This window comes from Aaosphaeria arxii (genome assembly GCF_010015735.1).
Source record: "Aaosphaeria arxii CBS 175.79 unplaced genomic scaffold BU24scaffold_11, whole genome shotgun sequence".
NCBI classification, from domain to species: domain Eukaryota; kingdom Fungi; phylum Ascomycota; class Dothideomycetes; order Pleosporales; genus Aaosphaeria; species Aaosphaeria arxii.
Genome location: NW_022983484.1, coordinates 737,221 through 761,390, shown reverse-complemented (window position 1 = coordinate 761,390; position 24,170 = coordinate 737,221). Strand labels below are relative to the sequence as shown.

Here is a 24,170-nt window from a genome sequence, read left to right as displayed (position 1 = left end):
AGCGTTCAAAATGTGGTTGACATGATGAATTGCGTGTATCTACATCTATGTCTCAAGACTCTTTATTCCGACTCCCCCCCACAAAAAGAAGAAAAAAAAAGAGCGAAGGTATTTGTTCATCTAAATGAGCGAGGGTGAGGAGATCATTCCGTTGCTTTTTATATCGATCCCCCGCCTCCCCTTATGCCAAAAGAAAAAGAGAGTAATAGACCAACGAGAAGAAGAGGGGGAGGAGGAATTAAATGCATCGCTTTGCTTTGATTTGCTTCGCTTTGCTTCGCTTTGCTTCGCTACGCACGCTATGAGAAGTACGACTTGAGCCCCGCGTCCAGAATCTTCATGCTGATGGGTTTAACGTAATATTCGTGCGCGCCTGCTGCGGACGCGGCCTTGCGGTCCGCGGGACTGTCCTGCCCTGTCACGATGAACAGCACGGACGGGTCCCAGCCCTGCGAGCTCTCGAGGGCGCGGATCTGCCGTGTGGCTTCGATGCCGTCGCAGACGGGCATCTGGAGGTCCATGAGGACGAGGCTGATGGGAGGGGCGGTGGTGGTGTAGGAGACGGTTTGGTGGGCACGGAAGAGCGTGATGGCTTCGAGGCCGTCCTTGGCGCAGATGTACGGCATGTTGCGCTTCGTGCAGTACATTTGCATCACGCGGAGGTTGATGGCGTTGTCGTCGACGAGGAGGGTTGTTGGGAAGGGTTTGGTTGGGAGTCTTGGAGAGTTGGGGATGGAGATGGGGATTTTTGTTGGGATCACCGGCTTGGGTGAGATCGTTGCGGGCACGAGATCATCTCTGCTGATGGTCGTTACGCCTTCTTGTGCGGGCCGCAGTAGCAGTTCTATCTTTACTGATGTGGCTTCGGGTATGGCTGACTTGTCTATGTCTGAGACCTGGCCCGTGCTCGGAGTTTCTCCAACGGCTTCGTTTGCATCGGCCACTGTTATGGTCGGTTCTAATGAGGGAGAAGTAGAATCTTCTTTATCAGCCTGGATCGAGGGGAGAAGCTCGTCTGCGCGTCTGAGAGCTGAGCTCATTGTACGAGTAAGGAAAGGTTCGTGGACATAAACAATGTTCTTGTAGGACTCGTCCAATTGAGCATCCCTTTCTAGGAAGGGGACAAGGCAGATGGCGGCTTGATCTGATGGGATACGCGATATTGTCGCTTGATGCTCCTCTGAATCGGCAACAAAGTCAAAGACAATGAGGGAGTTTTTGATATCGTCTGAAGCGCGCATACCGTGGCAGGTAAGGAACTTTGCAAAGTGGTCGCTTAGGGACAATCTTTGCGTTTTGGAAGGAATGACATGGAAAAGTTCAGGTAGATTGGCTGGTTTTGGGACCAAGGGCTCGGCCAAAAGCGAAGAATCTGAGGATGTGAGTTCCACACCCTGGAACGTGGCCCTGAAGTGTGAACCACTATCGACCTCGGACGATACCAGAGTCACTGTGCCCCTGAGGAGAGCTGCAAATTTGGATGCAAGTGTCAAGCCCAATCCAGCACCAGTTGAATATGCATCGACCTGCTCATAGAGCTCAAAGATTCGCTTGTGATGATCGACGTGGATTCCCCGGCCCGTGTCCTTAACGTCAACGACAAGTTCCTTGATATGTGGACGAGCTGATATGGTGACCACAACGACACCTTCTGCCGTGCTCTGGATTGCATTGATGATCAGAGGAAGCACGCTGTCTCGCAACAGGCTGAGGTCTGTCCGGATACTGCAGTGATCTGGGGGGATGTCGTGGTTGAAGAAAACAGAGGCATTGTAGCGTACATCGCCAGATATTGCCTTCATTGTTTCATTCGCCAGCTCTGTCTCGACATCATGGAGAGTATACGTTGCATACTGTCGTTCTGTGATGGCAACATCGGCCCATCTGTTGAGCGTGATCATGCTGTTGACGACCGCAATCAGATCTCGTCCGGCTGTCTTGATCGCGTCAAGGTAGACACTGTGTTCACCGCCCGATCTGACCGCCTCAGTCGCTTCGAGCAATGCTGTGGCTTGCGACGTACTGTTCTCCGTACCCCGCGACTTCAACTCTTCCGCTAGCAGCTCTACAGAACCTAAGATACCATGGAGTGGGGTCCGGAGTTGATGGGAGAAACCTCGCAAGAATTTCTCCTTCGCAAGCATCACCTCGTTCAGAACGCGCTTGTGCCACCTCTCGGAGATGATGCCAGCGCACGTCTGAACGAACCATGCGTCGATGTCGTCGAATACCAGTCGGAAGTCCTTTGAGGCCACGGAGAGGAGAGATGGTCCCTCCACGCTCTCACATTGTGCGGCAATGACACGGACCACCCTATCCACAGGAGGCTCCAGATGGTTGGTCGTCGCAACGAAGTCGTCAATGAAACTAAAGTCCTCCCACAGCCCCTCCATTAAGTCAGAGATCGGTACAGGCCCCCGACCCTCAACCTCAATGTGGCCAGATTTTGCAGACTGTAAACTGACTACCGCATTTGGATACGTAGCTAGTAGTATTTGAAGGACAGGCTCGTCAGATCCATCATCAGACTGCTTTTGCGCCATGGCTAACAGTTCAACCATGCGACGTCTTTCTCGCTGGCGCCGTGCCCTTGTCAGTTGAACGATGTCGGAGACCACCCAATCGGCCAACCGAGCTAGAGTGGTCTGCTGGGCTCTCGTCAAGGGTTCTTGGCGCTCTGGAGAGGCTACACAGATGGAGCCAAGGCACACGGTGTCTCCGTTTTCGTTCTGAAGTCGGAGTGGTGCACCAGCGTATGCGCGAAGACCACCAGACTCTACATAGGGCGACTCTTCGAATCTCCAGTCCTCCAGCAAACTCGGCAGTAAAAATACGCTCTGGGGCGGCGGTCAGCAGAATACGAGATTGGAACCCGCACATTGTTAACATACACCAGGAGGCTGAGAAACTGCATGTGCGCAGATGGTTTCGCCTCGAGGCAAGATCCCGAGAGGGACACCGACTGTAGCGAGCCGGACGTAAAAGTTCATGTCGAGAATACCGATGATGGCAAACTCCCATCCAGACGACTCCTGGGCAATGCAGACCTTCTCTTGCAGACCAGAAAGAAATTCCGTCTCCTTGAAAATGTCCCGCGTGTAATACCACAACATGGACAGTCGAAGTCTCTCATTCTTCGCTAATGAAGCACGTAAATACCGATCGGAGACACAAAAGTGCCTGTCAGGAGCACTCGCTGGGCCATAAGGTTCCTTTGGAGGAGGGTAATTTTGCTTTTCTGTGGCCGCTGACCACGGCAGGACTGGCGTGTGGACATTTTCACTGTCGTAGATGGGCCCTACGATTTCCGGATACTCTGGCGCAGGCGCAAGCCTGCAGGATAGAATCGCGGCATCTGCTTTTGGGAAGAAGACAGACGGCTTTGCAGAGCTAGACGCCATCTCATTGTGAGACAGTAGCCAGCAGAAACATTGAGGATACGCGGAGGTTTGAAGAAATGAGGTTCACCACGGGGTCGGCACGGGAAGAGGATCCCCAATGACGCACTTGCAAGTCTAGACCGCATTGGACCCCACTTAGGTAAGCCGAGAATTCCACTCCCCGAATTTGCATCTCGGAACTTACCTAGTGCTGAACATCACGACTATTATTGAACATGAAGATGGTTATGGGCAATGTGGAAAACAGAGTAAAGTCATCATCGAGGGCGATCATGTGGCACGAGTAGGACAAATTGGATCAATATGGGACAAGACAGGACATTGCCGCGAACGGTTCATTGTTTCCTAAACCCACAACTGGAATAAATAGATGCAGAAAGGTTACGAAAAGTTAAGACCCTTGAGGATATATCTGTAAACTACATGTGAGACATCATTTAAATCTTCGATACATGGTAAGGAGGATGTTGCAGCACTTTGCCTGATAATCACTTGGGTACCTAGGTAGGTAGCCAAAGGCCGCCGCCTGCACGTGACATATCGCTCCCAAGTCCAGACACAACTTCATCTTCTTTACAATAGTTGATCTCAAGGAGCCATCGAGGTCTCTATGACTTCATGTTCGTATCCTCAGAGGTTATAGCTCTTTTTCTTTGGTCTCGGTTCTTTGATCATCCGTTGTCATCGCTTTGGAAAAGGTAAAACATGCAACGTCTGACTTGTCTTAGGCATCTGAAACGCCGCCCTTACGAGTACACTCGCTTGCTCGGTAGGAGCACTTTTGGGAGCAGAAAAACATGATCTGCCTTGGACTGACGTATGGAGATGTTGTTTCATCCCGTTGTTGCAGAGGACTCGTCACTTTTCTGACTTGTAGCCTGAATACATCATACAGCACAATGACAGTCGCGCTAATCAGTTGAATCCACCCTATCTGAGAGCAGATTTTATGCACCAAAACCCGCGAAAAAATCCATCCAAGAATTGCACAAAGGCGGAAAATGCCCACAATGCATACATGACGCCACACATAGCCACAATTATCCTATTCAATTCCCCCATGCATAAACCACCCAGCGTTGTGTCACCCCACGGAAGCCCGACCCAAAATCAAAAAGGAAAACTCGCCGGTTCCGACGATCCCAAAAAGCTTATTTGGACCTTTCTCGAAGAAGCGTCCCTTGACTCCACCACAAAACCCCAGTCTCATTTCGCCTCGCAGAAAAACGGTCCCTCGTCGGCATCGCAAGCCACCTCGTCGCCCGCTCGGCTCTTGCCCCCTGCATCTCGCGCCTAGTCGTGTAGGTATGTGTGTAGGACTAAATCAGTGTTCTGTGCGTACGTGCATGTTCGTGCTAGAAAAACCCACGACTCGCATCCCGGCCGCTGTCGTTCATGCGAGCACGACCGCGCGCACGTCCAGCGCCATCCTGCACCCCTACTTACCGTAAGATTATCTGTACGAATAACTAGCGTCGTGGATCGCATAAACATCGATAATAACGATGATGACGTTGGTCCCCACGCCCACGGACCCCCCTGCCTCATGCAAGCGAGGAGATCAATCTCGGTACCTGGGGGCATCCTCGTTTCCATTTTTGGAGCCTACCCCTGAAGACTACATGTTTAGGGCTGGACGTGACATGCGAATTAGAGTCTAGTGCAGGGTCGACTAGGTGCCGATTTAGGCATCATCAAATTTCCTGACGTTAATGAGGGTTTATGCGTGCTAATCGTATGGGGAGACTGTTTGTTGTCCGTGTGACCGGTTCGTGGGATCCACGCATGCAGCCCTGGGGAGTCGATAGTCGTGGACGGCGACGTAGAGTGGGCGAATGGAATTATCGGTGCTTCCGTAGCCCTCTGGCAAGGGGACGATGCCTTGTGGTCCCACGATACTGGATTTGGCTTGCTAGGGTGGCAAACGCATGCGTTGGTCGTGGACGGGCGAGCAGAATGTACACTCGCTCAGAGCGTCGTCCACCTTCCCTTCAGCGGCGTTATGTGCATGTGAACTGCAGTGTGATTGATCTAGTGATGTGCTCAGTGGTTAGAAACTAACGGCAGGATTTCTTCTAGAAGAAAGCTGCAGTTGTGGTAATTTGATGACACCTGGGCGATAAGGCTTCAGCTGACCTATATGATCTACTCGCCTTTTTTCGCGTAGATCATATAGCTTTACTTGCACAATAATGACTTTTGTTCTCGGATCATAATGGCTGCCATTATTATCACACGGTAGGGTTCTGACGGGTGGCGGGCTGATCGACAGCGGAACATCCGCCCGCGTAGCCGTCATATGGGAGTGTTAATGGGTCTACTGATCGATATTAATGTGTTGACTCTATGGGCAGGGATTAAGAAGCTGCAATTAATGTCATCGATCTGTCGGGTTTCGTCTTCCTCTTTCCGGTAATGAGGGTCTCTCGGAGAAGACGACATCGCGGAATTTCTCAGTATGATGACTGAAACCTCCTGGCATTGTCCAACATGTTGGTAATAGTTTATCGATGGTTACACTACTTTTGCTCTGAAGGTCCTAAATGAGTGAACCTTTTGGTTTGATATACACACACTGATTCGCGTTGTCAAACTGTACTTGAAGGACATAGTAGCTACAAACAAGAAACATAATAATCAATTACGCTTTACATTAGATTGATGTGGATCTTCCATGTTATCTTAGTTACAGAGTAAAACCCCTTCAATAAGCTAGTAAGATGTCATTTCCGTCCTCTGGTAACAGAGAAGCCTACATTCAATCATCTGCATTCGTCTGCAATGCCCGATCGAAGATTAAACAAACGCATTATGTGAAGCTCGGTCAGAACCAACTCGGAGCGTTTTTTGATTGCCGATATTGGACTATAATGAAAAAGATTTCGCCGTTGAAACGCTTCACCGCTGAGGATGACATGTTATAGAAGGCGATAGCGTACATTCTCACCATGCAATCGTAAAGGTCGGCTGCCAATCCTTCGCTGAGCTAGACTTGATCAGCATATTACGAGATATCTGCTCCTCATCTTCTAATGAGAAGTATGATACACAAGTGTTAATTCTGGCATACTTGAGAACTGCAGTAAAAAAGATGGCATCTCATAGGCTGGCACTCTGATAAGAGAAGAAGACAAGTTGAATGCTTCACTATATTGGTACCAGAAACCTGGTACATACCTTATTCAAAACACTGAGATGCACTGCCCCATACATTACTGATGCGCTTCCACGTGCAGAATTGCTCTGCGGTAGAAACACTTATCACTCCAAGTTTGCGAATGCTCGAGCGCGAGACGTCTTGCCAGCCCTTCCACCAGTCGTCGTCCACGACTCTCACGACAATCTTCGCAACTGGTTTTGCTGGCACATTTATAACGCAGCAGACGACTCTTGAATTCATTTATTTCATCTCCTTAAAGAGAAAGATACAAACAGCGACGAACAGAACTATTAGCTAGCTGCTATAGTTATCATGGGTAGCTAGTCTATCCGCATCGTCCCAAATTGTAGTCGTCAACATACCCGCAATCATGCAAGGCCGGCGGCAGTACGTCCTGTCTATCTAGTACATCTGCTTGTTCCAAAATGCATGCGCGAAAGGCCACACGATCGACTCTGTACTCAAACCGAGCGCATTTGCAAGCGGCAAGAACTCGTCTGTCTTTATTCTCCGATTTTTTGCGCACTCTGTTAGTTAAAGTACATACTCTACTGCTCGTCAACTGTACTATCGATGCGAGCGGAGTGTTGCTTCGACACTTTTCTGATGCCAAAAATGCGCTCAAAGGAGTCTAAATTTCGCTAATGTTTTGATCGGTCCAAACCTAGGGACGAGGAGAAGGAAAATTATGTATCATTGAAAGAATAACAACATGGATATAGGCAATATGGGTGCAGAAAACTATGCATAGTTGAGTGTTAGTAATAGGCTGGACTTCTCTAATGGCAAACTGCCTGGAGCTGACTGACTACTATTCTTGTGCCCACTGTTAATCAGGAAAAGACTGCAACGCTTGGCCGCTATGTAGCTCCTCTTGAAAGAATATGAATGATTGAAGAATGAATAAACAACACAATTCAACAAAGCTCAAATCCCACACTAGTCTGTTTAGCTCTATCTAAACTACGATGAGAGATATTGTACTCTTGAATTCTCTGGATGCTTGATAGTTGTCGCGTGCATGTAGTTCCGCCAGTTCATCTGTTCTCTTATCTGACTTGTCTACCTGCTTCAGGTTACCCTTTGAGGATGCGGAAAGTCCAAATCTGTCATAAAGTTGATTAGCTGGAATGAATTCTTGCTGACAGAAGGATAACCATACTGCAAATCCCCTTATAATCATACAGCCTTACCTTGCTCATTTCATCAGCGACATGCCGTAAAAGAAGCCTTCAGCCAATTTTTGGATTCGTTTCCCCAGCTAGTAGAATTCCCAAAAGCATTACAACATGGAATAGTAGGAGTTTCGAAGGTATTCGGCTGAAAAGGGGCTTTTCTTTTTCATACAAATCAGACTCACGGCGTCTGAAGTCCGAATGTATACAATCACTATCGATCTTTGACCAATTTTAATAGACTTGAATCTCCTTCTTACTGATTTTCCCATTTAGTCTCAGCCAGGCGAGGGAGAATCTAATAGCAAAATAAGAATTTTATGATACAATCAGATTTAAATCATTTCCATGTGCCACCTGGGAGGACATCCATTTATTGCAATTTTCTTCACTCTGTTCTTCAACCCTCTCCGCAAATTCTGTGTCTCAAAGCCCATATCTTCATGCGAGTTATATACCTGTCGACTGCAGAGATCGATCTGTGATATTCTATCATGCTACCACATGCTACTGAATAGATTCTATCATCGAAGGTAGTTGTCTGCTTCTTCCTCTTACTGTTGGTGGGAAGCTTCGACTCTTAGACGAGTGAGGGTTAAGATCAAACAATGTTATTCAGGGCCACTAACGAAGTAGCCAACACTATCTACAACATGGCCAGTGGTGGACCGGAACGAGCGGAGTGTTCACCATACCTGGCTACAAACATTGATAACAGGTACTTCAACCCTGCTGTGGCCTTTGCCCATACTGCATTGATCTATTGGATTTGGAGAAGATTTCATTGAAGAAATGAGGGAGATGAAGTTGAAGAGGACGCGATGAATGACATTTCCAAGGTAGGTATTTTTCTATTCTATCGTAGTTACTTGGCACGACGATTAATGCACACCGTGTTGATATTAATGAGAGGGAGACAGAAGTCGCCGTGGAGCTGGTGCGTCCACTACATAAACTTGCTACATGAAAGAAAACTCAACCCCTTATCATTATCCGCTCGTTAGGCGCCAAGGTTAGTATGGAAGAAGTCGGCAAGCTTATCAAAGGGAATAAGGTCGACACGATCGTAGAGATCGACATGGCCAGCGCCAGGAATCCACAAGAGCTCTTTAGGCTCTACTGCAAGCCTGTACGCATTTTCGCTGAACTCACGCGAGTGGGCTTGGTCGCCTGAAACAAAGAGTAGGGGCCGGGGTGAAATGTCCTCGATGTTGTTGAAGGGGTAGAAGTTGGCGAATCTGACAAGGCTGGTGGACACCGACCCGGTGGTCAGGTTTGTCTGGCCCCCTGGGGGAGTGTACTGGCCGCGAGGGGTGCGATAGAAATCGAAGAACTCGCGGTCTATGGCTGTTGACTCATTTGTGATGGCAAGCGGCGTTCCAAGACTGTACTGGATCTCGCTACCTGCAGCCTCGTTCCAGCGTTGCTCTGCAGCCGCGGCTATGGCTGCCTTGCGCGCTGAGGCGCTGGTACCGTTCCTTATGCCATTGCGGTAGTTGGACCTCATGTCGTACATACTGAATGTGGCAATGGCCTTGAGGCGAGGATCAATTTTGGCCGCACTGATGATGTAGGAGCCGCTTCCGCAAATACCCACCCCACCAATGCGCTCGCGGTCGACGAAGTCCTGCAGGCCGAGATAGTCGACCGCCGCACTGAATGCCTCTGTGAAAAGCTCTGGAGCTACCGATTGACGTGGTTCACCCGAGCTGCCCCCGAAAAAGGGGTGGTCCAGAGCAATAGTAACAAAACCTTGCTCAGCCAGCTTGGTGGCATACAGGTTCGCACTCTGTTCCTTGACGGCTCCCGCAGGGTGGCTGACAACAATGGCTGGATGATTGCTGCTGAAGTCCCTAGGAATGATAAGGTTGCCCGCAATGGTGTGTCCGAACTGATTGGGAAAATTGATCGGCTGGAGCGTGACTAGATCGCTGCGGTAGAAATTGTTGGCTCCGTAGGACATATTCTGGGCTGTTGCTGAGGCCATGAATATACTCATCATGCTCATTTGGTGAAAAGCTTGAGTAGTGAACTTCATATTGTTGAATCCAATCGCCAGGCCTATTTGGAAGCGGATGCGTAAAGAAGGAATCAATTGTTTATGCTGTCGTCTTAGGACAATGCTTTGCTCCCTTTATGGCTGGTGAAATGAATCATGGCATGTTGCACTGCCATAGCTTGCGTCATGAAATTATGGCATCGGGGATTGACGGTGGAGACGAACATAGCAACTGGCCGTAGTATAATCCAATGCATGTATTCACTGTCGGCGCCTTGGCCGGCCCAAAGAATGCAGACTGCTGACGGCCAAGCAGTCTAGCGTGGTGTGCGTGGGGAAAGACTTTCACCTATCTTTACGTTAGCGCGGTAAAAGCCGGGGCTTGCACACGCAGATATGACGCAGAGTCCAGTAAGATCGCCGCCGCACCCATCACCCAATTGCATAAATTGGGCGGTATGCTCTTCCCGTGCTTGCAGACAACGCCCCAAGAACGCGCAATGTCCAACCAAGAGCTCACGTCGAAGCTCGAAAGGGTTCTCCCGTCTTTGAAACTCGATATTCATGTGGCGTCTCCCGATGACTGGACCGGAATTACCGACCCCAAAAGACGACGCAAGATCCAGAACAGGAGAAATCAGCGACTAAGAAGGATGCGCCAGCGGAACGAAGAATTGCTAGGAGTAGAGAAGGCGTCAGGTCTTGGCACTTCTGCACGTGAAGCTAGGGATATAGATCGCGAAATACTGGAGGCAGAGCAATACGCGTGGATTAAGTTCTTCTATGGCGACCCGCAATGCAACTTCCTTCTCTCTCTGGTCAAGTTCAATGTTCTTCGAGGACTCCTGATGAATATGAAGAGTCTCAATCTGTCATCGTCATGGCTGTTCGACGAAAATGCCGTCTCTGCCATCTATACAGGACACTTTAACGGCAACGTGCCAGACAGCCTCCGTCCTACCCATCTCCAGCGGACAGTGGAACACCATCCATGGCTAGACCTCTTCCCTTTCCCTGCCATGCGTGATAATATGCTCATGGCCTACAACAATTTCGACGAAAACCGCCTCTCGGGAGTGTTGGTAGGAGTTTGCAACAGCCCTAGAACAAGACAAGGTCTGATCATCTGGCGCGAGGCATGGGATCCCTATGGGTGGGAGGCTACCCAAGAGTTCCACGACAATTATGGCTGGCTTCTAAAAGGTTGCCCGGAATTGATTCAAAGCTCAAATTCGTGGCGGGCCCAAAGAGGCGAGGGCCCACTGCGATTGGATCCATAGAGGCACGTTACTGACAGCCGAATTGGGGAGGTCTGAGTGTTGATACACGTTGTACTATACCAGATTGCAATTCTCATGGGTTCTCTGAACCTTTTCTAATGTTCCATGGAGGAAATCAACGGGGATTGATAGAATGGTAAAAAAGATCATCCAAATGTATGGACTTCAGCGACTTGGCAAATACTCTGAATCAGAGTCGTCTCAATTTGATACAAACTACCATAGATCCCTATGGAACATAATGTGAATACCCGACGACTATTATTCGTCTCTCATACTCCATATCTCCTTAGAGGAACAGACCAGCTTCCGGTGGCGCGGCCATGATCTGTTCCTTCTGTATCTCCTGCAGCAAATCATTTTCCGGGTAATCATCGATATCCAGATCAAGGTAGCCCTTGGGAGCCCATTTCCTCGCCGATAAGAAAAGTGAGCGACCATTAACTGACGGGTCGCTTAAAATTCGCAAGAGACATTGCCCAGCATCTTCGAGCTCTGCAAACTGAATGCCAAAGGACTTGATGTGGTTGAACTTCTCTCGATGGAGAATGTTCGTGTGCACGTACCATGGCGAGATCACGTTGACGCGACTGCCATAGTGATAAGTAGTTCTCCGAAGCGCATGCATAAGACCTCTCATTGCCCATTTGGATGCCTCATACTGTGGGCCTCGAGGGCAGTCAAGGAAAGCAGCGCCAGAGCCTATAAGGATCAAGCACGTGTCATCTTGCTCCTTGTTGGGATCTTGCCCATTTTGCTTGATGAAATAATGATTTGCAAGTTTGGTCGTATAGAGGACGCCTTTGATGTTAACATCGATCATGTCAAGCTTAGGCACCTGTGGCTCTGTTTCACCACCTGCTTCAGATCAGCTGACTGTAAGGGTCTCTCTTTGATGAAGAACATTACCATCGTAAGAGAAGACGTCGTCGGCACTGGCAATGCCGGCGTTTGCAATGACAAACGATATCTTGCCATCTGGAGCTATATTCGCTGTTTCGCGAAATAGGTTGACTTGGTCTTTCCAAATTGTAGTATTGCACTTGACGAACGTTGCACTTAACGTGTGAGCAGTGGTGCCAGCAGATATGACTATACCTTTCTACACCTTACTTTTCCAATTCTGATTCCAAACAATACCCCTTTGATGCATCGAGATCACCAATAACGACGATACAACTATGGTTAAGATTAAGTACCTATTCCTTCTGTTGACAGCATGAACCAAAACTTACCCTGCCCTCGCACAAAGCACGAACGTATGCTTCTCCTAAGCCATTGGCACCTTTACACACATTAGCAACAAGTAGGAATCGCCCTTTCTGAAATCGCTTACGTACCTCCAGTTACAATGGCAGTTTTACCCCGGAGAACGCTGGCGTCAATGGCCACTTCACAGTCAATAGGGCTGGCGAGCTTGTAAATTGTCATCTTCCTACGGCTTGAGAGTGAAGATAGTAGATCAACGATGAGATAGAGGATGCAGCAGGAGCTTTTGTGGGCACGAGTTTCATTTTAAAGCACTTCAACGTTAGTATTTTTTTGGTGGTAGTAAGAACAGAAGGATCATGTTGTTCTAGAGCAAATCTGTTATGATGTTCAAGAAAGGTTGTCGCACTAATGCAATGTAGGCACAGTCGACGAGCAAGCACAAGGAATGTAGCCCCGCTTCCTGCAAGTTGCTGACAGCCCCATATATAACCGGAACTAACCCCTGGAGCAACCAAATCTCTCGCCAACATGAGGTCATACAGCTACATAAAATTGGAGTTGTCGCGCAATTCTCTGAAACAGTGCAAGTAGGCATTGTAATTATCTGGCTTGTCACCTAGAGGTACCTTTCCTTATCTAGGTGGTAAAGATGACGACGGGGTTTGACATAGTATTCCTGGGCTGCTTTAGCTAGAAGACCGACGAAATGATTTCATTTTGCCTCGGAACCAACCTCCCCCTCTTGAGTATTCGCTCATGGGCTTGTTAACCGAAAATGATCCTTGAGGTGCTAGCTTACAGTGCTCAGATTGTCAATGTTCATGTATTACGGTAAGTCACGAGGTGATTATACTACTAATGCCTACCTGGATCAGGACACAGTTCAAACGAATCAGGTGCTAAGAGTATGATTCATACAACCCTCCTCTATCTATAATCGGCCTGGTTGATGTGTGCGACGTTAATCTTAACACTCTGGGGCAAAAAAAAAAGACTCTTCTCGCGCCCAGGAGCGTCCAGTCATTGATCATGTTGGGTGCTACGTCTGTGAGAAGGGACTAGAGGATGGAGATGGTAGCGCAATGTTGCACTGAATACACACCCTGCTGTTTGTGCATGGCTGCTGCACACAACTCTTCGATCTTTCCCAAGGAAGAGCCCAATTAATCTTACAACAGAAGCCAGTCTTGAGCTTATTGCTAAGTGCCACGACAAGATTGCGCAAATCATGACATTATCAACTACTCGGTGTTTATGCAGTGATAGGATCTGCAGTCAACTCTTTACCCTTGATACTGCTGCGCAATGATTTTGTCTAGTTGCTACTGCTGTGCTGCATCGTATGTTGCTCTCTTGCCTGTCTGTCACTATAGTAAGCGTGTTTTACACTAGCACTGGGTATTAAACAGAGCAAAATTAAAATTTCAAGATATTGTTTTCAGAAACAGAAAAGAATCTAAAGGTGGGCGCAAAAAAATGCAAATAAAGTTACTAACTACCTAGGTATAGAGTATGCGATACATGTAGGCAAAATTATTATGTTACGCAGCAAATGGGCTGGTAGTTCAACTGGATAATTTTCCCTCAGTGTCGCAGAGGCCTGTGCTTCCCTGGAAAGGTTCTAATTGTTTGTCCTTTTCGCTTAAGATTCGTGAACGCCCTCCTGCCCTGCAACCAACAATAAGATGAGGTACAGGCGTGCTTCCTAGGCGCACTAAAATTTTGAAGTATATATAGTTACTGATGTTAACAAAGAACATCTATAATCAGCTAACAGGGCTTGTAGTTTAGTGGTATAATTTTCCTTTAGCATGAATTGAGTTCCTTAACCTAAGATTTGTTATTAGATACCTAGGATTTACCTCTCTAAATAGCTTGACGAGCGCCTGGTTGGACTTGCCATAGATCGGATTGTTTGATCAGTGCCAAGAGCAGCCCGTGACGCGGACCCCGCTTGTCACTTGTGTTTGTCGGCGCTGTCGTTTTCCTCGAATTTTCAGGATTCTCAGTAAGGGACGCAAGCACGCCTTTAACCAACCGACAGATATGCCTGTCCCAACTCATGCATCTGCCGAGGTTGTGAAGCAAGAGTCAGGCTACATTAAACAAGTTGACTGGCGTTATTTTCTGGCAAGAACTTGATTATTGCTAGTGTTGATCTACACTAACAAAACGTGTAGCAAGTAACAAAGACTACACTAGAGTCTTCTGGTAAAGGTTGGACTAATTTTAAAACTGTTCCACCAAAGGACAAAAGAGAGTATTTTGAAGATGTAAACAAGGGACTGGAACGCGGTGGGCTGAAGCCTGCTTCCGAAGAAGTCCTTGATTGGCGACTGGAAAAGCTCATGCGGCCGCCATCTCGTGCGTGCCCTCTCCCGTTTATCCTGACTACATATGCTAAGCCATGCAGAAAGGAATGTTAGAGATCGAACCGCTAATTCGTCTTCTGTGACAACGCCGCCCGCCAGTAGACCATTTGATCCAGTCAGAGACTTAGAATGAAGCCAGTGTGAGGAGGGGAGTGCAGACTAATGGGGGCGATAGCAGGATCCAGTGAACAGATTGCCAATTCCGTTGGGTAATGCCGACAGTTGTTTGTAATCTCTTTCGTAGCTCACGCTGTGCAACCACCTTCCTTTCTTTTTCTATCATGTTCCGATTAGATGATCATTTGCGTTTTCAGACGACACGAATCTCACACCAACGACAATCATGTCCGTCTTTGTAAGAGCGGAACAAGTATCAAAAAGAAATAAACCACTGCAGGACATCACCTTGCTGTAACACTCAATATCCGTTGACTGTTAGGTCCCATGTCGAATCTGAACACCCGATCCGACCACAAGGTGCTTGTCAGAGATACCGGCTCAAGCGCTTGTACCGCAGTTGATCATAGAACACATCAGATTCGGAACTACCTCGATCGACAAGGGTCATAGCACCTCGTCCTCCGTTGCTTCTTCACGCACATGCACCAATCTACACAAGAATTGCTACACGAGGTTACATGGCAGCAGAAAGCACTTTAAAATTGATTCATTCCCGCGGTTATCTGGAACACCATCCTGCACCGATGACTCTTCCTTATCATTGTCATTGGCACACGGAGCCCATCCGATGCCGGATGTGATAGATACTTGCTTATAGCATGGACGTGACTAACATCACTCTTGCAAGGTGCGGGGGCGGAGGATATCAAGGGATCCAAGGGAAAAGCGTTGGCATGGTGGGGGCTTTTTAGGTTGGCATGTCGTGAGAATGGTTCGATCTTACGGGAATAGCTTCATCTTCGCGGCATGCTGTAAAGCAAACTATGAAAATCATAAACGCAGTAACTCGGAAGAGGTAACAGACAGGAAAGAAGAACAGACAGGAAAGAAGAGAACAAAAGAGACCTTTATTGTACTACTTAATCTTGCCATACCTTTACATCTCCGTCCAAGTCGTAACAACGCAAATCCTCAACGATATCCCGAAATACCATGGTCAGCTCCTGAAGTCCGTAGCTTTTATTTAAGTTAAATGCTGTCTATAGGCCAACGTATGTTCCCCTAAAACCTTTAGAATAAATATCCTAGTGTGTGATATTCTGTTAAATCTAACGTATTTCACGACTATAGTCGTTCCTATGAAACTGTGCTTTAAATAACTGCGTTGCATTAACAAAAAGATATTTCCTTCTAATAGGCAGCGTAAGCTTATCTCCTGCAATTTTCTAGAAGTCTGTCTTTAAGAAGTTTGGCTGTTTCTCCACGATTGTATTTTGTTGCAAACCATAAACCAGGAGCAGTTTCGCCGATTCCATTAAATTCAGGACCTTGCACAGGAACATGCCGTCTGTATAAGACACCCAGAAGCTTGCGAAAATAAAACTTCGAAGTCTAGATAATATATGTTAGTTGGTTGTAGAGATATGCCATTAAACAGTCACTGGGCTTGTGGTTTAAGAGGATAATTTTCCCAAAGTGTCGGAGAGGTCTGTGCTGTGCTTCCTGGAAGGCTCTAATTGGTTGGACTTTGAGTCGTGTACGCCCTCCTGCCCTGCAACCAACAATAAGATGAGGTACAGGCGCGCTTTCCAGGCACATTTTTTTTTGGAGTATAACTACCAAATAAATAATCGAATATCCATAATCAGCCAACAGGGCTTGTGGTTTAGTGGAACTACCAGCCCATTGTTGATTATATAGAGGTTGTTGAAGCTGAAATCTATTTTTATGTAACGATTACTAGAATTTGATATTGTATAAAAATGCTCTTCGCAGGCACGTACAGGATGCTGGATCCAGGATCACGCAAATCAGAAGGGCGCTTACCTTGCAGATTTTGGAAAATGAAATCACGAAAATCACCAACACAGCCTGGTTTTTCGCGACGAGGGTCGTTTCCTGCATTTGAGAACATGACTTGGGATGTATTGTTCCGACTCACCTACGAGATGACCTCCTACTATTGCCATCATGGATCTTTTTGACGATATTGCAGCAATAGCATCGGGCAACGACAAGCCTGCATCCTTCGAAGATGCAGTTCATGCTTATGAGCGAGACGGCATCAAACGCATGCTCAAATTATGGAAAAGGTGCGGTCCACGAATCACGAAAGTGTTCATTGCTAAAAGAAACGCTTGTCTTAGATTTGCGGTCAACTTACCTTCTCCTTTCAAAGAACAAGAAGTTGTCCAGCCATTCCAAAACGCACCGAAAGTACCCTGGATAAAGGCCTATATCAAATGGAGGGTAATAACAGGAACAGCAAGGCTGGGTTCACAAATCACTGTCCTTACGTTGAAGAAAGAGTATCAACAATTAAAGCGATGCCTCCGCCTCTCGATAGGATTTCAGTTGGACGAGAAAGATGACAAAGTCATAAAACATGTGGGGTTTGCTCCAACACCTGTGCTCCCCGATTTTACTAAGTGGTCCAGTTCATCGAACATCTGTCAGGAGCTTCAACTGCCGCGAGGCCGAAGTCTGTAGCACATGCTCCAGATGCCGAAAACATTCGATATTATATGTGGAACTGCCATGAACGTGTTTATAAACATCCTCGATGCATGATACAACTTTCTTTTTGGCTTCATATTGCCGCTATATGGGGTCTTCGCACAGGAGAAACAACAGAGTCTTCTTCTCATCGTGGTTCGAACGAGAGCATACATTACGGCGATATCACTCTGAGCCTTGTTCCATGGAACGGAAACCTCAGGTATCAACTCAAGATTGCCTTACGGAATCGGAAGTTCAATAGAGGGCATGAAGGCAAGGTGTAAGTGAGATCGGCGCCTGAGCTACGCGATTAGGCTAATTCTGAATAGGAAGATCATAACACTGCGAGAGCATGAGAACCCTGCGGAGAGATCTAAGTGTCCTATCAGATGGTTTCTTTCGTTGGCATTGGCTGACGAGGTCTTTGCTGACGGCTTGGAGCTCAAGGACTTCGAGCGCCGCTGGGTTCATTCCAGTGCTGGTTCTCGTGTCTTTCAGATCAAAGAGTGCAAGAAGAATACTCCAATATTTCGAAAGCTCCAAGGAGAAAAAATTTCAGAGACTGCAGCAACGACCGCTATATCAATAACGTTGATGCTTGGAGAGCTCTGCAAAGATTGTGGATACACAGAACCCGTCACACCGTATACCTTTCGAAGAGGGGTTGCCAACAAAGTAGAAGGTAAAAGCCATCCTCGCAACACAGGCGCATGATACTAAACCGATACTATAGCGAATGCAAGCCAAAAGGGTACACAAGAAGTGTTGAGTCACAAAGGAGAACGTACCTGGCATGCGTATGCAGCACCTACCATAAGCGTCGATGCGCAAGCCATTGCTTATGATGAGCCTATCGACGATCAGTACAATGAGTACTCACAAAGCATTGCTTCAACAAGAGATTTTGGCGGTCCAAAAGCGAACAATTCTCACCTGTGTGCACGCGATCTACCTTCAGACGAAATCCTTGCTCAAACTGTCAAAGACAACCCAAACTCTGATAGGAAGACCATTCTCAGGAAGGCTCGGAGGGAGCAGTATCTGCAAGACCGCAAAGAATATTCCAATATTGCCAATTCTAAGAACGAGATCACATCTAGTATGGGGAATCAAGGGGATGAATTGAACGGAAATGCAAGCGCGCCAGAGGTTTCCGTCCGCACCAGGCCAGAACCTTCTGAGATGTTCAAGCACATGCTCAAGTACAATCATCTTCAAGCGGAAGTGATTGATGCATTCTGGTCTTCGAAGGAGGTATCTTTCACAGATTGCATCCGACCCCTAGTGGCCCTGGCCAACCCTGAACCCTTCCGAGCCATGTATCCCATCCCAGACCTTCCAAAGAGTGCCGACGAGGAATGTTGCTATTGCAGTAGTTCTCGGGCCTCAGTGGGGCGACCTGCTTCATGGCCTGAGCATCTGCTGGAATGCTACTGCAATAGTGCTGACGTCAGGTTTTGCTTCGATTGTGCCGAGTTTTGGAAGAGAAGGACTAGACATGACTGCAAGCACTTTAATCCCAAGAGTCCGGTGTATGGTGTTTTACATTGGCGTGGGCTAATGATTCGACAAGGAAGATGTATTTGGCCTGACAACGATTGGTGCCGAACAACGCGCTGGGAAAATACAAGTGATCTGAAAAGTCATATTGAGGGCCACCTAAGCCAATTTCCTAGAGAAGGAGGAGTATGTCCAGATCCGTTGTGCAAAGTACAATGCGATTCAGTCTCTGATATGCGAAGACATTTTCAGACAGTTCATAAGATCCACAACCTGATCAAGCCTGCGGATATATTAGGCAAGCGTCAGGACAGAGATTCCACTTCAGAAGAGATTCCACTTCAGAGGACAGAGATTCCACTTCAGAGGACAGAGATTCCACTTCCGAGGACAGAGATCCCACTTCAGAAGACAGAGCTTCTACTTCCGAGGACAGGGTTTCTACTTCAGAGGACCACCGGCAACTTTATGACCGGAAAACGTCGAAAATATCTGGGTATTGATGACGAAAGAATTGCTGTTCCTTCTGTGCTCGTGGACAAGCAAATCGATGATAGGAGGAGCGATAAGAGTGAGGAAGACTGTTGGAGCGAGGAGTCCTGTGGAAGCAATCAGGACGAAGAGGGGGAGGACTGTGGGAGCGATGAAGACTGGGATAGCGAGGATATATGGACGCGATAATTGAGCTTATAGTAATTATTATGACACTTCGTAAGATGGCTTTACCAATCAAACCTGCAATGTCTCGTCGTGCGAGGCCAATGCGACTGTCCAATGAGATGACGACCTTTAGCCTTCGTGGCTGTAAGTGTGGATGTGATCATTATGCTTGAACCAAACATGGCACAACGTGTCTCGATGAATCATGACACATGCCCAGCGAAAGTGAAAGGAGTAATTAACGATTTGTTAAAGAAATGATATAACTAAGTTAACCAATAACTAATCGTCAAACAGCTCCTACAATGTCCCTTCACACCGTGCGTCTCATCACTCGTGGGTAAACAATATTGACTTATGCGGCTTCATGACCAAAGGGCAACATCAGTCTGTTGTGAAAAAGCGATTAAAATTGACACTACATGACGATGCGACGAATGAATCAAATCAATAATAACTGAGTATCCTGATTGATGGAAACGCGTTCAAATTGCAGGATGGAACAATGATGGGTGGCTACAGAAGGGAATGTGACGACACCGGTGCATTTTAGCAGCATCCGAACTCAAAAAAAGTCCTCGTCTGGGTCTTCCTCGTCTCAAGCGCTGTATCCGTTTTGTTGCTGAGCAAGCTTGCTACGTAAATCTAGGATTTGGTCATTTGTAGGTGTAGAGGTCGCAAGTCCAAGATCACACTAGGTCTACAGTCAATTTAAACGTGTCCCTACACCAAGGGCATGTTGCATACCTGTCTAAGTGAGATTTGAAGTTGCGTCTTTAGAGATACATTCTCTGCACTGATCCTGGAGAACTCATCAGAACACCGCTGGAGTGCTTCTGTCATACTATTATAAGCTGCCTCCCAGCCTCTCACTTCAATGGACAGACGACTGCAGATATTGAAGACCTCGAGTCTTCTTTGCTCTGTAGCGTGAAGCATCTCCTTAGCGATATTATGTGCTTGTATTTCAGTGCGGAGCATCATAGCGAGGGCTGCAGCTTGATCATTGTGAGGTGGCAACAACCAGGTAGCGTTGTTGCTTGCTATTTGGGATGGCCATACGTTGAGCTGGCTTCCTGGATGCTGAGCGAGGTGATTGGGCGGATGGTTAGCGATCGGATTATTGGATGGATGTTCAGCGATGGGATTGGATGGATGTTCAGCGATGGGATTTGATGGATGCTGAGCGATAGTGGGATTCGATGGATACTCAGCGATGGGATTGGACGGATGCTGAGCGATGATGGGATTGGAAGGATGCTCAACGGCGTTGGGATTGGGTGGATGACGGGCGATCGGGTCGGACTTTGCACGCTCAGTTACTTTGGTAGATGGCGACATGGGAGAGAAAGACAGTCCGACCTGCTCCGCTGCTTGCTCGTTTCCCTGTCTAGGTAGCAACGCAGGGAGTGAATGTGACATGGACATTATTACTGATTTGTGAGTAAACTGAGTTGTTCAGAAATGGTCTGGTATGCTGGCTGGCATCCTGCACCGGATGCGCGAGGATATGTATGTGTGGGACCGCATCCCTTGAAGGAAATGAAAAACGCAACACGGATAATGCGTACACATTTTCATGAACACGTTTTGCCATTTCGCTACTTGGTGTTCGTTCGCAAAAGGCTGATTTCTAGATCTGGACTCTGTATTTCTGACTCTTTGCTGTAAGAGTTGAATCTTTCCTTAAGTCACATAGTGTTCGCTGTTCGCACCCTATTGCCCATCGATATGACGGAACAAGACTCTCCCATGACTACCAACAGTTTGGAAAGTGCCTTCAGCCGTCTACCACGTCCGCAGCGGGTGCTAGACTTGAGCAGACCAAATGTTCCAACAAAATCAGCATTATTCCAAAAACAAAAATCTATCCATGTAGCTTCAAATAACAAGCGCCATGTCGATGAAGATTGTGAACCGATCCTGGCTACGAAAGTTACGCGGGGTGCGTCTGTGGCTTCCATAAAGCCTCTTGACACAAAAACTCGCTGCCCCATCGAAGGGGATGCAATGCAGACGCTGGGGAAATTCACGCAGCATAGTGTCGAATGGACTGTCTGTGTCCTGAAAAGCCTTTCGACTGTAGTCATGGTCAAGGAAGTTTCTCGAACAGCCGGACTACGCGAAAAGAGTATTCTAGAACGATTGGAGCATAGAAACGTGGCGAGATTGATGTTTTCTGATCTTCATGAACAGAAGATGAGACTGGGCATCGAATATTGCCGCTTTACGCTCCTTGAAGTCTTGTACGTAAATTTAAAGCCAGGCGAGCAACAAATACACTACATTGCATGCTCTGTACGTATTCGCGAAACATTCGACTATTTCTTCATGCTGATCTTTGATTACAGATGTTCGATGCTCTGATTTATCTTGCACGCCATAAGATTAGTCACCGTTCCATCAATCTGAGTTCGATCCGTCTTACCGTCCCTGATCTTCGATTAGTGCTGTGTTAGTGGTGTTCTTGACATCTATGCTCAACAACTGACTATATCTAGCTGAATTTACGTCGGCTGCAATACTTGACACATCGTTTGAGTCACACAAAGATCTCAACGACCTTGCGTTAGTCCTTTTGGAATGCATGGAGGGCCGGCCCCTGCTCTCCGAGAAGAGGAGCACCGACTTCGTCAAGGGGCAGAGAGCCCAAAACAAAGTGTTTGGTCTTAGTGATCCGGAACGTTGGACAGGCTGTAAAGTCCTGGTCGATTTCTTGGATGAGCTCTTTAGCGAAGAGAGGTCGGCCTCCACCAAATTATCTAAGCCCGTAGGTATTCAAACTGCTTCTTGAACATTAACTCACGAGCACAGCATGCATTTATTTCTTCCTCAATGCGAAATCCGGCATGCATGAGACACTTCGCAGAATTAATAACATTTGAGTGCCTGACCTTGTGGGTCGCTGCTCAGCACGAGTGACGGATGGGGTAAGGAGTATCAGATGCCTTATTGAGGTGACAGAGGTTGGTTCGGTATCCCAAATTGCGGCTATTGTAACTATCTTTTGAGGAAATTCTTCAAAGGTTGGAGACAAATACTCTAAGAATACACCGTTTCTGATGATTCCTCCGATTGCGATGTGTTGATGATCCTGCTCGCTGCTTCATCAAATCTAAATTCTTGTCTCTGCCACTCTCCCCACGGGTGTATGAGCATATTAGTCATAGTCAGGTGATCACCAAATGTAAACATAATCAGCGGAGATGATACAATGAGACTCAATTGATGAGATGGGAGCCCTGCAGGCATGCGGTAACTTGGATGGAGCACCATGACTTTATATTGACTAAGACCCGAGCGAACAGCTCACAACTCTAGCTGATGATAGCCCATACACCTCTGTAGATATCCAAGCAATACGAATAGAGTTTTCAGTGATTTATTCCACTTCTGTAACGATGATTCCATTCTCTGCTGGAAAGAACTCCTCATGACCCTCGCTGATGGTAGATTGCGAGTGACGATATGCTGGCGGCGGCTCCGCTTGGGAGAGTTCAGAGGAGAGTTCAGAACGATTATCGTCGGTTCCCCAGTTGAATATGGCTTTGAATAAACGACGTCTGAGTTCGGATAGTCCATGGCGTTCAGGTGTTATGTCTTCGGAGGCTGGGTAGACCTTGGGAGGACGGGCAATCAGAATGAAGAGACACATGATCAGTTTTCTCAATAGGTTTGCAATGACAGTGGGATTGAACAGATATTGTTGTTACTTATATTAAAATTTAGCTTAGTGGACGGTCCGAGAAAAAGCGTGACTTCGCAAATTCGAAAACTCGATTCTCAAAATTGTGTAACGTCCGTCCCTGCGTAACGAAAAACCCGCCGTGCCGAAAAGTCCAAGGGGTACTTTGACTTGGCTGGCTTGCTACCTCGAATATGCATTAATTTTAAGCTATTTGTGGTATGCTGCAGGTACTATAGCTTCTGCTCTCTGTGACGCACCGTTCCTATCCCAAAATTACCTCTGCATTGTTGCCCTAGCGCCTTCCTTCCAGCAGGTCCATATTCGCGAAGCAGAAAGGACATTCCAAAAGCAGTAGTATCCCGCTGCTCATACAGCTCCAATACGTCTTATTTGAGAGTTCCGAGGCTTGTAATCCTACTCCAGCTACTTAGACATAAACTATTAGCTCTAGTCCTAGTGCAGCATAGAGATTTGTGCAGAATTGCCGCCGCACGTAATACTTCGGATTGAAGCAGTTACTGTTTATAGCTAGCGTGTTTGCAATGTCAGCTGTTTGAGGAACATAACTTACGTCGCAAAGTTGCAAACAGGACAAACAGGATACAGTACCCTGCAAAACCGGTCTCACCTTTAGCACGTTCCGAGGTTGTATAAGATCCTTGTCACGCAAGGATATTCCTTGTCTGCCGAGCGAACGACCATTGCGTCAGTATTAAGGTCTTAGCTTTGCTAGTATCAACATGACTCGTGCTAATCTTGCAACTTCCTCAACTACTGTCAAGTACATCTCCAATATATTCTATAGTAAGCGCAGCCTTACAAAGGTAATAAGTGCGTATAATATAAAGCAGAATTATTAACTTATCGCAAGAGTTCTAACTGCTTGCTCTGCTTCCCATTCAGCTAAGGTTTCCTGAGAGGATACTAGATCAGGATGCCCTGCTCGCAGAGTCTGACAGCGAAGATGAACGCACTCCTGCAGCAAGCCTATAGCTTCAGCACTTCTCCCTAAGCTTTTCCATGTCCAAGCAAGATTAGCCATGCTGGTCAGCGTGGAAGGATGGTCCGCTCCTAGTTTCTTCTTGCGAGTCTCCATCACTTGCA

The 24,170-nt window shown here is 47.2% G+C and overlaps 9 protein-coding genes across 9 annotated transcripts in view; 4 read left to right on the top strand and 5 right to left on the bottom strand.

Moving 5' to 3' along the window:
- Window positions 1–11: 11 nt before the first annotated feature.
- BU24DRAFT_427628 (histidine kinase HHK3) lies at window positions 12–3,467 on the bottom strand. Its single transcript, XM_033529269.1, has 2 exons — window positions 2,892–3,467; window positions 12–2,837 (listed from the first exon to the last, which is right to left on the bottom strand). Exons 1-2 carry the CDS (start codon window positions 3,399–3,401, stop codon window positions 300–302), a joined length of 3,048 nt encoding a protein of 1,015 aa, XP_033378866.1. The 5' UTR covers window positions 3,402–3,467; the 3' UTR covers window positions 12–299.
- Window positions 3,468–8,736: 5,269 nt separating this feature from the next.
- BU24DRAFT_399920 (alpha/beta-hydrolase) lies at window positions 8,737–9,723 on the bottom strand (the record flags this gene model as incomplete). Its single annotated transcript, XM_033525431.1, has 1 exon — window positions 8,737–9,723. The coding sequence occupies one exon, from the start codon at window positions 9,721–9,723 to the stop codon at window positions 8,737–8,739; it is 987 nt and encodes a 328-aa protein (XP_033378865.1).
- A 665-nt stretch (window positions 9,724–10,388) lies between these two features.
- BU24DRAFT_356431 (uncharacterized protein) lies at window positions 10,389–11,015 on the top strand (the record flags this gene model as incomplete). The annotated part of the gene is made up of 1 exon (XM_033523900.1): window positions 10,389–11,015. One exon carries the CDS (start codon window positions 10,389–10,391, stop codon window positions 11,013–11,015), a length of 627 nt encoding a protein of 208 aa, XP_033378864.1.
- Window positions 11,016–11,304: 289 nt separating this feature from the next.
- On the bottom strand, window positions 11,305–12,592 carry BU24DRAFT_444438 (putative short chain dehydrogenase/ reductase; the record flags this gene model as incomplete). The annotated part of the gene is made up of 5 exons (XM_033530636.1): window positions 12,356–12,592; window positions 12,251–12,300; window positions 12,129–12,214; window positions 11,925–12,073; window positions 11,305–11,873 (listed from the first exon to the last, which is right to left on the bottom strand). Exons 1-5 carry the CDS (start codon window positions 12,444–12,446, stop codon window positions 11,305–11,307), a joined length of 945 nt encoding a protein of 314 aa, XP_033378863.1. The 5' UTR covers window positions 12,447–12,592.
- A 1,648-nt stretch (window positions 12,593–14,240) lies between these two features.
- BU24DRAFT_59554 (uncharacterized protein) lies at window positions 14,241–15,016 on the top strand. Its single transcript, XM_033534453.1, has 3 exons — window positions 14,241–14,357; window positions 14,408–14,591; window positions 14,641–15,016. Exons 1-3 carry the CDS (start codon window positions 14,274–14,276, stop codon window positions 14,730–14,732), a joined length of 360 nt encoding a protein of 119 aa, XP_033378862.1. The 5' UTR covers window positions 14,241–14,273; the 3' UTR covers window positions 14,733–15,016.
- A 1,965-nt stretch (window positions 15,017–16,981) lies between these two features.
- On the top strand, window positions 16,982–17,758 carry BU24DRAFT_319010 (uncharacterized protein; the record flags this gene model as incomplete). The annotated part of the gene is made up of 3 exons (XM_033522907.1): window positions 16,982–17,107; window positions 17,158–17,498; window positions 17,548–17,758. Coding segments are annotated over 3 exons (678 nt in total), but the record flags the coding sequence as incomplete, so codon positions are not given.
- A 2,218-nt stretch (window positions 17,759–19,976) lies between these two features.
- On the bottom strand, window positions 19,977–20,719 carry BU24DRAFT_467144 (uncharacterized protein; the record flags this gene model as incomplete). The annotated part of the gene is made up of 2 exons (XM_033532423.1): window positions 19,977–20,072; window positions 20,126–20,719. 2 exons carry the CDS (start codon window positions 20,717–20,719, stop codon window positions 19,977–19,979), a joined length of 690 nt encoding a protein of 229 aa, XP_033378860.1.
- Window positions 20,720–21,109: 390 nt separating this feature from the next.
- BU24DRAFT_467143 (uncharacterized protein) lies at window positions 21,110–22,172 on the top strand (the record flags this gene model as incomplete). Its single annotated transcript, XM_033532422.1, has 3 exons — window positions 21,110–21,676; window positions 21,730–21,832; window positions 21,880–22,172. 3 exons carry the CDS (start codon window positions 21,110–21,112, stop codon window positions 22,170–22,172), a joined length of 963 nt encoding a protein of 320 aa, XP_033378859.1.
- Window positions 22,173–23,922: 1,750 nt separating this feature from the next.
- BU24DRAFT_356217 (uncharacterized protein) overlaps window positions 23,923–24,170 on the bottom strand; it is a gene marked incomplete at both ends in the record, with an annotated part of 4,599 nt that continues 4,351 nt past the window's right edge. The window contains one exon of the mRNA XM_033523888.1: window positions 23,923–24,164. Within this exon, the coding sequence (XP_033378858.1) occupies window positions 23,923–24,164 (242 nt within the window). The remainder of the gene's footprint in view (window positions 24,165–24,170) is intronic.